The sequence below is a fragment of the Ctenocephalides felis genome, unplaced genomic scaffold, assembly GCF_003426905.1.
Source record: "Ctenocephalides felis isolate EL2017-DRISC unplaced genomic scaffold, ASM342690v1 CF-g0.4_SCAFFOLD_03570, whole genome shotgun sequence".
Lineage (NCBI taxonomy): Eukaryota > Metazoa > Arthropoda > Insecta > Siphonaptera > Pulicidae > Ctenocephalides > Ctenocephalides felis.
In genome coordinates, this window is record NW_020539724.1 from 10,785,631 (window position 1) to 10,797,004 (window position 11,374).

General features: G+C 29.0%; 2 protein-coding genes across 5 annotated transcripts; both read right to left on the reverse strand.

The window, feature by feature from the left end:
* Positions 1-2,489: 2,489 nt before the first annotated feature.
* On the reverse strand, positions 2,490-4,432 carry LOC113383327 (thiamin pyrophosphokinase 1-like). Of its 4 annotated transcripts, none has more exons than XM_026621598.1 (6): positions 4,349-4,429; positions 3,583-3,755; positions 3,310-3,470; positions 3,163-3,249; positions 2,834-3,101; positions 2,490-2,761 (listed from the first exon to the last, which is right to left on the reverse strand). In XM_026621598.1, the coding sequence occupies exons 2-6, from the start codon at positions 3,728-3,730 to the stop codon at positions 2,634-2,636; spliced, it is 792 nt and encodes a 263-aa protein (XP_026477383.1). In that variant the 5' UTR covers positions 3,731-3,755; positions 4,349-4,429; the 3' UTR covers positions 2,490-2,633. The 4 variants fall into 4 exon arrangements, with proteins under 4 accessions (XP_026477383.1, XP_026477384.1, XP_026477382.1 ...); XM_026621599.1 differs by lacking the exon at positions 4,349-4,429 and adding an exon at positions 4,163-4,270; XM_026621597.1 differs by lacking the exon at positions 4,349-4,429 and adding an exon at positions 3,855-3,994.
* Positions 4,433-4,980: 548 nt separating this feature from the next.
* LOC113383368 (aminopeptidase N-like) lies at positions 4,981-10,755 on the reverse strand. Its single transcript, XM_026621640.1, is given in 17 exon segments — positions 4,981-4,992; positions 5,129-5,329; positions 5,390-5,468; positions 5,535-5,681; positions 5,745-6,100; positions 6,165-6,442; positions 6,599-6,791; positions 7,047-7,230; positions 7,294-7,375; positions 7,494-7,650; positions 8,093-8,276; positions 8,335-8,634; positions 9,053-9,068; positions 9,111-9,197; positions 9,200-9,207; positions 10,299-10,472; positions 10,644-10,755. Coding segments are annotated over 17 exon segments (2,565 nt in total). The 5' UTR covers positions 10,751-10,755.
* Between the last annotated feature and the right edge of the window lie 619 nt (positions 10,756-11,374).

Sequence of the window (11,374 nt, forward strand, 5' to 3'; positions counted from 1 at the left end):
ATAAAATGTGCAATTATGCGTTCTCGAATATTTGTTACTGATAAGTTATCGTATTTACTCGGTTTAGATACCATCATATTTACTATTTATAAATGATTCAAACGCATAGAAATAGTTTAGAAATTCCTTTCGAATATTTTCAGTTTATTATTTTGAATTATTTGTTACTCACAAAAAATGTTTAGTGTGTTATGCGTAATCGTACATACCTGAGAAAATAGTAATCCGATTAATAGAACATTTTTAACAATTTTTAAACATTTGAATGCATTTTTGTCTTTTTGGTAATCTAACAACTATTTACAATTTTTTTTCACATCACTTGCAAGGACTATTATTTGATGAGTTATTAAAAATAAATTAATTATGAATTAAATAAATAAAAAACAATTAAATTTTAGAATTTATTAAAGCTATTAGTTCACATATCGAATGGTGAACGCATACTAAACACTTGGACATCAAGACTTAACGCATTCAAACATCGCGCCGTTAAAAGTTGACCAACATTGCCAGAGACGTACTCAATTTCTTTTTGAATTAAAAAAAAAACGAAATTATAGAATGCAGATATATATTTACCTTTGTGTGTAATATATAAATAAAGCGACTAAAATAAAAAAAATGATAGAAGTTTTCAGTAAGCAAAAAATTACCAATGTGGTACTTCGGAGAGCGGACACTAAAATTAGAGAAAGGATCCTCATAAATCTTTAAATTTGTTACAAATTTTAAATTGACATAATTAGATAATTATCATAATTTCGAGTACTTTTATATATGCAGTTACACATATATTTATCTATGTGTACTTATATTATTTACAATAAAGAATTAACACTTATATAGTTAAAACTTAGTCATTAGCAAAATATTATTCGTTATCATATTCAAGAATCTCGTAGACAGTTTGGGCTTTTGAAATTTAACAATGATCCTGAATAATTGACGAACACTTAATATTTTAACATATAGAGGTAGTAAATTAAAAAGTTACAAGTTTGAAAAATTGACGAAAATTGGTAGAAAATTAGTTTGAAAAATGGTCCATATTGATGTGATCAGCAAAAATAAATAGGGAACTTCAATAAGAAATTAAAGTTGGAGAAAAATACTCCTAAAAGTGGATGAAGATCTTCATTTTTCAATGAAAAGCAAGGATCCATGATATCATAAAAGTTAAGAATGACTTGGTTTACTATAACAAGACCGCATTTGCTTACTAGTTAAAACCGCCACATGTTTTAGAGAACATAAATATTTATCGTTGTTTCAAACATTTACGCACGACCTGCTTAAATATATCTTCGCATTAAATATATCTGTTTTTTGACAGTCATACAAATTTACTACATTTTATATAAATTTATTAGACATTTACTAGTTTGAGTGAATCAGATATCAGGAAGAACGTATTATTAACGTGACCTTTGTTTGCGGATGTTAACATGGCTTTCATTATAAACATAACGAAATCTGTTTTGCATTATCAATGGTTTATGTGTTTGGTGTATTAAATCTCTTAAAATAATCTTGTTATATATTTCATTAGCAGTTAATTATAACGATGGCGATTTGAACAGAGGCGCATTTTGCGCCGTTACAACGGTTAAAATCGTCGCCATTTTGTCACAAAAAATACTCATATCAAAAAATTTATACAATTTGCCAGTTGCACTTTGTTTTAATTGCATAAATTAAAATACTTACTACATCTTCAAATATTTATTTAAAACTATATCTTTTTACAAAATTTGACAAATGTGCATAATTTTATATTGGCTTTCTACATATTTCACATGGCTTTCATTAAAAACATAACGGAATCTATTTTATATTAACAATGTATTAAATGTGCATTAAATCTCGTAGAATGATCTTGTTATATATTTTATTAGCAATTAATTATAACGATAGCGATTTGAACAGAGGCGCAATTTGTGCCGTTACAGCCGTTAAAATCGCCGCCATTTTGACGCAATTCGTTAACGAGAAAAAATTACCCACATCAAGAAATTTATAAAAATTTCCACTTGCACTTAGTTTTTCATTGCCTAAATCCAAACATTTATTCTTTATAATTTAAAATATTTATTTAAAACTATATCTTTTTACAAAATTTGACAAATCTACATAATTTCATATTTGTATGTTGGTAGTTGTCAAGTTATAAAAATTCAATCTTCAGGTGAAACAACTTTAAGTACTCCATATTGCAAAAAGTAAAGCATTCCTAAAGAGTCTGTGAAACATTAAGTAATAATAAATGTATAGTTCTAATATTCAATACATAAATAAATAAATTATTCAATTATAAATATGTCAACATGTTATTTACAAACAAAGTTGTCAACTAATAAAAGTGATAATAGTAGTACTATGTTTTCCAATTAGTTTTACTAGTAAATTAAATTTTTATATTGTGCCACATAGTTTCTACAGGAGGCACAAAATGTCAAAATCTATCAATATATTGATATCACAGTCCGGAATGAAGGTATTTATAGACATATTCATATTTTATAAATCTGTTATAAACCCTGATATCAATAACTATTTTAATTATTCCAAAAATAAATTTTGGCTCATTAGTGATGTGATGCATGTCAAATTTATACCAAATAAAAATATTATCAACTTTTATAATTTTTCATACTCATAGACCATAATATAGGATCACTGTTGTTGATTGTCACTGTCGGTGAACCGTCATATGTGTTTGATGTACTGACCATTGCCCCAAATTCCATTGAAACTCCCTCTAGCAGAAAATACCCAAAGTTAATACCTACAGTTTTCAACATCTATTACAAGACAAATCTATTTCACTTACTTAAATTCCATCTTAAGCCAGTTGTCGTAACAGATTGACATTTATTTCCTACAGGCATCAAGGCGCACCAAGCTCTATCTGCAATTAGTTTTTCTGGAATGTGTATTTCATGATGTCCTGGTTGTAAAAGCCAACTAATTGAAGCGCTTGATAAAATAAATATATTCGTTTTTGGTAAAAGTTTGGTTGCCTTGAAAAGAGTATTGATATTCGACATTATTTGATCCATTCTACCAGAAGTCTCTACAATTGCTACAATAGCATCCATCTAAAATGGAAAAGGATAATTGAATCATATATTTTTACCACACAAGGCAATTTTCACATACCTTGATTGAAAGGGATTCAGCTCGAAGCGTAAGTTCTTTCAATGCTTTTGTGAAGTCTGTTTCATTTTGGTCCGGTGTATCGATTACCTAAAAAGACAATTATTACATTTGCACACAGATATTTTATAAACTATGGTTAAAACTTACTTCACTACCTAAATTCATAAACAGTTCTTTAGTTTGTGGTTGTATTGAATCCATATCACCTGTAATCATTTCAGGTGGTAACGATTTGTAATCATAATTGTTTTGTTTTGCAAAGCTTAGCCACCTATCTGTGCCCCCGTCCACCGTAACTCGAATAACAGCTAGAAATAAACATATGATATTATAACAGACTTAAATTCTAGAACTAATAACTAGAATGAACATATAAGAGAGAGATAGATATAAGAACCAACTTAAATTCTAAGTGTATACCATTTTTCCACAGATTAATGATATCATCTGGTCGAGCCCTGATGGGTCGGTTTAAGACTACAACTCCTACATTTTCTGTGTAATGTCCAGATAGATATTTCATTGGATTCCATTGCAAAGTTGCTACAGAATTCGTGATTTTCTTCATTGAATAACATGTATTAAGTAATTAACTACAAATACCAATTTTTAGGTTATCTTTTGCGATTTTTCATATGGATAATTATCAGTTTCATCTACAGTGATATGATTTGTAAAAACAACTGACATACCTATCACAACGTAATACGCATTACATGATAAAGATAAAAATTTTGGAACAATATATTGACATCATGTTTTTAGACAGACGTTTTATTGAATATTTGTCAAGCATAACATATTTACAATACATGAGACAAGTTATTTTGCATATTCACCAATTATTTTTGGCATGGATTTTGTGCTATTTATGTAAGTCGCAAAATAAAATTGAAAAAAAGTAAATATTTTTTGCAAGAGGCTAATATACTATTAATCACAAGATGATGATTAAGGCAATCTGTTGGATGTAGAAGAAATTTCTAGCTTTTATTCTAACCATTGGCTTCTGTTGCTGTTATTTGATGTAGAGTGCGCAGTATATTTATTTAAAATTCTCAAAATTTGCACAAATGTTATTTTTTGCACAATTTTTTATAAATGTCACTTTGACAAATCACTGTGCACGTGTCTTATGTAAATATTATGCAAGTGGACCTTAAGGTTTTGAAATTTACTAACACACCTTTAATGGTAGGGAACTTTGCCATGCAGAAGGGACCCCTGACATTTAAACGATTTTCGAAACAAATCTATATACCAATTCTCAACTTTCTACCTTATCATTAGGCGGAAATATCATTGATCTTAAAAGTAGACCTTAAAATTTACTAGTATACCTCATGGGTAGGGCACCTTGCCTTGAAGAATGGCCACTGATATCTGAACAATTTTCGAAAAAATAATATATAAACCAAATTAACTCTCTATCTTATCGTTTGGCGGAAATATCATTGAAAATGTGAAAGTGGCTCTTCAATTCAAGCTTACTTTTCGTCGCAACAACTAACTCTAAAAATTAAATCATTGTTTTTTTATTATTATATAGTAATTTTTACACCTGTCCTGAAATGGACAACGAGTGAAACTATAGAAAAAATGACCTTGAAAATTCATTAATATATTTTGGAATAATATATATTAATATATTTGGAACCTTTGAATTTGAAATAGATGAAAAACTAAAACGTTATTTGAATTTTTCCAATATATTTCATTGATGGCCAATTATTGGGTCTGTATTCACCAGTAGACACAATACAATACAATTGGTTCATTGGTTTTTTACAAAACTGGTACTAATATAATTTTTTTTTCTCAAACATCTGGCTGCATAACAAATACATAAATTATTTTCATAAACACAAACACAATGTATTTTACTGTATTTTATTTTAATAAATAGATTTTCTTGTATTACTGATATCATATATTAAAATATAAATACAATATTGAATATCAATACAAGTAATAATAAAACACTTTGGACTAGTTTTGTTGCACTATTAGGATAAACTTCAGGTTGTTTTTCAAACCACCTTGTCACAGTAGCTAAATTTTTATCTCTCCAAGTTTTATTATCTTCCATGGCATCTAAAGCAGTTTTTGCACCTTGCATTAGGGAATCCGAAAATGTAGAATTGTATTTAGCAATAATTTCACGAAGCTGTAATATAAAATGAAATATTAAAAATACATCCAAATGATAAAAAATACCTGGACTTACCAGTTCTTCTTGTTTTTCGTTTGAAATTGCTGCGCCTACAGTTTCGAAAACTTTTTTGAGCGCATTCAAGCTTGTATATCTAGAAAATAATTATCATTTTAGAATGCTGAATTATAAAAATTCACATCTATCAATATCTACTCACTGTTCAATCATTTTTGGCAATTTATTACGCATAAATTCTAATGCAATTGTCACTCCATCACTTCCTTGTCTGATTACAGAATACATAGCACGGAATTTATCTTGATCTCTGATTTTCGAATCAGGTTCTACAGTTTTTTCCAAGTAGCTGTGAGTAGAAATGTGAAAATGAAACAATCGGATTTGGAGTTGTGTATTTTTCACTACTAACCTCCTTAAAATATCAGGATCTTTGCTACAACCCAAAGCATTTAACAAGATTATTGCTTCAGAAGACAAGTGGCTATCAAGATATTTTTTCCACAAGAAGTCCCACTCTGTTTTACCACCATGTTTTAATCCAGTGCAATATACTACATTGTGTAAATTTGGTGGAACTTTCACATATGGAGGTCTCATATAGGCAGTAAGACGATCATGAGACTTGCCAAGACATTCTGGAAGGTCCATTTTACAAGCCCATGTTAGAGCATTTATGCGAGTGAAAACGTCCATGTGCTCATTAGCATCTTGTTGCTCAAATCCCATTTTATTATAAACTTTGTTCACTAAATGCAATACAAATTTCTAAAAATAAAGAAAAAATATAAATACCACCAAAAATCTTTAGGAGGTACTATTTTACTTTTACCTTAAATTTGGGGTAGACTTTTGTTCCACTCAGCATATTATCGAGAAAATTGAGATCTTCTTCAGCTGCTTTCCAAGCCACGTAATCCAATTCGTGGTGCAAGTAATCTAAAATGTCTAAGGCCAATTCATAATCAAGTTTTCCAGTTTTGGCCAAGTTTAGAGAATCGTCTAAAATTTGGGCTCTGTTGAGTACGTGGATTTTTTCAAATTCAGGACTTTTCAAGACATCTGCAAGCTTTTTCCAGTTGTCCTTATCGTAGTTCACGCGATAGTAACCTTGGGAAAAAAATTGGATGATTGAAATAGAATTTGGAAATAACTCTTAACAAAAATTTACTAAACATGGAGCAATTTGAGTTTCCTAATTCTCTCATTCACTTTTGGAATGTTTTTTTTACGTTTGGGTAGTGTATACAGGTGCAATTAATTTACCTGAATTCTGTTTATTTATAATAACCCATCCATCTTTATTTCCTACTTCAATAGTCAAAGGTTTTCCATCTTTATTCATCCAATGAGTTGGTTTTGTATCCGAGGAATTTATGTTTTCCGAGGTCATGAAGTTTATTGGTATCCACCACGCAGATTTGTCTTTTTCTTCGGGTTGAACATTGAAATATCGTTCCTAAAATTTCACGAATACATAATGTTTCATTATGCTGATTCAAAGCTGTAAAAAATTTTTATTGATTGGAAATGCTTATTTTAATAATATAGATTTTATTGCTCTCTGCATAAGGAGGATATAAAATTTGATTAACGTTGGTGGCATATTTCGTATGAACATGAGATTGTAACATTTTGTCCAAGAAAGCAGGAGAAGAAAGTTTATTATTATATTGGAATATAATATTAATTAAAATTAAATTAACTATTTTACTTGTGAGAGTGTCATTGCACCAGTGGCATAATCCCTAGTTACAGTGACTAAAGGAAATCCGGCTTGGGTGCTCCAACTTTTGAAAATTTCTTGTAAGGTAGTCTCTTTAGGAATATCTGTGGTCCCATTATGTTCATTGGCTAACACGTCGAATAGATCTTTGGGAATTGTAGATTTGAAAGAACTAAAATAGAAATAAATATGAATAAATATTTATTTTGTTTAATTTATTTGCAATGAGACTTACTAAGTTTTTAAATATTCATGGAGGCCTTTCATGAATTTCTCGATGTTGAAAGCGTGCATCATCATGTGAATTACAGAACTTGCTGCGGAAATATAAATACAATAATATTAATTTAATACTTGAAAATACATTAATTTTTTAAAAATGATTTATATATAAGATTAAAATTCCTACACCAATTTATTATTTTTCAAGTTCACCTTTCTCGTAAGAAATGGAATCAAAAACCGCCGATATTTCTGAAGGACTTGCGACTGGATGTGACATCGGTCTTGTCGTGTGCAAAGCATCCTTTAACAAAACCCTTTGAGTTACATCCACAATGTAACGATCCAATATTCTCCAGGAAGGTTCTATCTGTAAGGTTAATAGCATATAAAATATATGTACAACAATATTTCTTGAAAGATTTGTCACTTTTCAAACGAAGGATAAAAGGAAATCTTCTAAACCCAGAAAAGATGTGGGAAACATCAAGATTAGATTCTAGATTGATGATTGCTTTGATTTTGGAAAAAATGGCGTTGGATTATAATCTGATCTCGTGTAAATGAGGAACAAGAAGTATTATTGTTCTTGCATAACATTTTTCAAAATATATGTGGTCAACATACAAAATTTGTAAATTGTAACTAAAATGTTTTTGAATTTTTTTTTTCAAATAAACACAATCAAAAGAATATTTGGTAACTCGTTAGGTAACTTATGTTTTTTGTAAATTTTAATAATTAATAATAATCTGGATACTATTACATTTTGGTCATCTGAATATTCTATTCTGAAATTTGCCGTTTTTTACCTGTGATGGAATATAGTGTTGGAAATAATTAGCAAATCCTTCATTCAACCAAGTATGCTCCCACCAGTCGCAAGTCACCAAATTGCCAAACCATTGATGAGTCATTTCATGAGCAACTATACTCAAAATTTCCTCCTTGCTTTTAGTTGTCGATTCATTCTTGTTATATAATAAAAATAATTCTCTGGAAAATATAAGAGTCAGTTAATTTTAATATACAGGATTTATCAATTTTTATTTACCTGTATGTTAACAATCCCCAATTTTCCATAGCTCCAGCAGCAAAATCTGGAATGGCTGCTTGGTCCAACTTCTTCAAAACATATTTTACACCAGTGAGTTGTTCCAAAGCCGTTAAAATTTTTGGGCTCATAGTCAATGCATAGTCAGCTTGATCAATCGAGAAAGGATCAGTATATATTCTGTATTTTACTGGTCCTGAAATTTTTTCTACATATTCGAAATCTGAGATAATAAACGCCACCAGGTATGGAGACATGAGGACTGATTGTTCGAATGTTGTTCTTTTTCGGTTGTTATCTCTGGAAATAATAATCAAATATAAATATTAAATTTATTTCTGCTTTATAAGTTGAGCAAAAATTTTCAAAGTTTTGGTGATAAACTAAACTTTTTCAACTTATTGGAAAATTTGGAATATTAGTTAGGACTTTTCTTGTTCCTCGTTCTTGCACGTTGAAGTTTATTCGAGAATAAGTCTTGGTTTTTAGTGTAATTGATGAGTTTTAGTATAGGGTCTGCCAAATAACTTATTTTTTTGAAAATTCTATGAAAAACTACTGATTTTTTTAATTTGAAATAATAGTTTTGGTTTGTAAGGGAAATGCAAATGGCAGCCTAACTTTTAAATGGTTGCCAAAAAATCAAAATGGATGCTAAAGATTCAAAATGGCTGCAAAAGTTAGATGGCGGACCCTTTATTTAACAATGTATACTTACAAGTTTTCTTCCTTTGCTACACCCATATTGGAAATTGCTTTTCAATTTTTCATGGTGTATAGGCTGATTTCGAAATGGGCCTTCATTGCTGGTTCATCGAAACAAGGGAAAGCACTACGGGCATGAGTTGCCTGAAACTGGGTGTAGCCAACCATCTGAAAAGTTAAAACTTTTTGGTTAATTAAATACAATCATACAATTGCATACAATCAATACAGACAACTTTTACATCAATTTTCACCCATTTCCGTAATTTTGTTATAACCGGTTTGAAGCAAAATACTGTTACTATTAGTCTCTCTAAATTAATTCATGCCAAGTTAATATTTTAATATTTCATACTGATTAGAGTTAAGTCATAGTTCTTTTATCTAATACTTAATATAATTGAAGGTCATGCATTTAACTATCATTTTTAGAGATATTGTAGACATTATAAAAGAGCGCTGATAACATTTTTGTTGGAGCTTTTTATCGATTTTCTGAAGAGCATTTATGATAAAATACTATAAAATTAGAAAGTAAAAATTATGCTCTTGAAGATATAATAGATCAGTGGAAAATTTGTATGAAAATTAATTTTTATCAAGTTCTTGTTTGAGTTCAAATAAAATGTAATTCAATGCATTTATATGTTTGAATAATGGGTCAAATTTTTGGCCATTAGAGCACATCGTAATTTGGTTTTATGGGCCATTTTAAGAAACTTTACTGAAGAAACCATGGTTTAAAAATGAATTCAAAGACAGATAAATTTTTAATTAATCTTTTTCTCAATACATGATAATGGGCCAAATTTTTGTTCGTTAGGGCAAATTGTGATTTTTATTTTTATGGGTCATTTTAAGAAATTTTACTAAAAAATCCATGGCACAAAAGTGATAAATTCTCAATAAAGGTTTTTTTATATATTTAAATATTAACTAACGCGAAAATCAGCTGTGCTTCTCTGGTGGGAACTTCTCTGGTGGCAGCTTGATAGTCAAAACAAATTTTTAAATTTTTGAGAATTTTACTAGGTCGAAATTGATTTCTGAACAATTTTTTTTTTCAAAACCATCTCATATTTATTACCTTGTTTCTCCTTTTGGCGTTTTGTATGAACTTTTGTAGAAGCCAGCCATGTCATCTCTCAAAGTAGATTTGAAGCCTTTTATTTCCAAAAATATTCCTTTCCCTTTTCCAATTTTTCAACAACTAATATATCCGCAATTTGATAGGTATTATCTATGTGCACCATTGCTACTTTAATTTCTCGTCTAGATTTAGTTTTGAGTTTAACATTGTCATTGAAAAAACTAGTCTATATGAGTTCAAACTTATAACAGTCGTAGGTTTTATAACTTCAATTAGGATGGAGACAGATCCGCTAAATTCAAAACTTGGCACTAGTTTTGTTTCCAATTCGACTACATATTTTCTAAAATATAGAATGCAAAATTTCTAAATTTATTTTTCAGATATGCAAATATCTAAATATTTCATCTACAGTCAAAACTAGTAAAACAAAATTTAAAAAGTTTTTGAAAAAAAAATCAAAAATTAAATCCATTATCCAATATAAATTTCCTAATACAATTTTTATATTAACCTTGGCACAATGTCTCCTGGTAATCTGTAATCACTATCATTTGCACTCACACTATAAATATAGTATAAAATAAGGATATTTAAATGAAATAATGTTAATTTGGACATTTTTCCGGCTAAAAAATACTACCAGGTGAGACAATCATGGGTTTGGTTTATATAGAATAGTTTATAAAAATTATTATATCAGTGAAGTGCAAACGTTGATAATGCTGAAATGCACTTGAAATTTTTCTAACCATGGTAATGATAGTTGCTATTGTAAAATGATGTGAATTTATGATGAAGTTAATATTTTAGCAGCTTTGTTAATAAAATTTTGAAATCCCATGGATGAATCAATAAAGGATTTTAAAAAAACATACTGAAATTTGTTTTAAATTTTAAATCAAGACTAAAAATTATGTGATGTTATGAGTAATGGTGTCATATGCATACTATCTAATCATATTTTAAACAAAGTGAATAATAGTTTAGTAATTTAAAGAGAAATATTAGGTGTGTACCTGATCATTCATAACTTCCTTTTTGTGACTGAAATGAGAAAACATTTGCGAAAGTAATGCATTTTAATATAAATTGTTCACCTAATTGTAAAACTATTTTTTTTCAAAATCTAGAGACATTTGCATTTGCATCTCTGATTTATTGTAAATTTTTTGTTGCTCTCAATTAAACCATTCAAAAGCTAATAAATGCTTTATCGACAAAATAGTTCATGTTTATATAAAA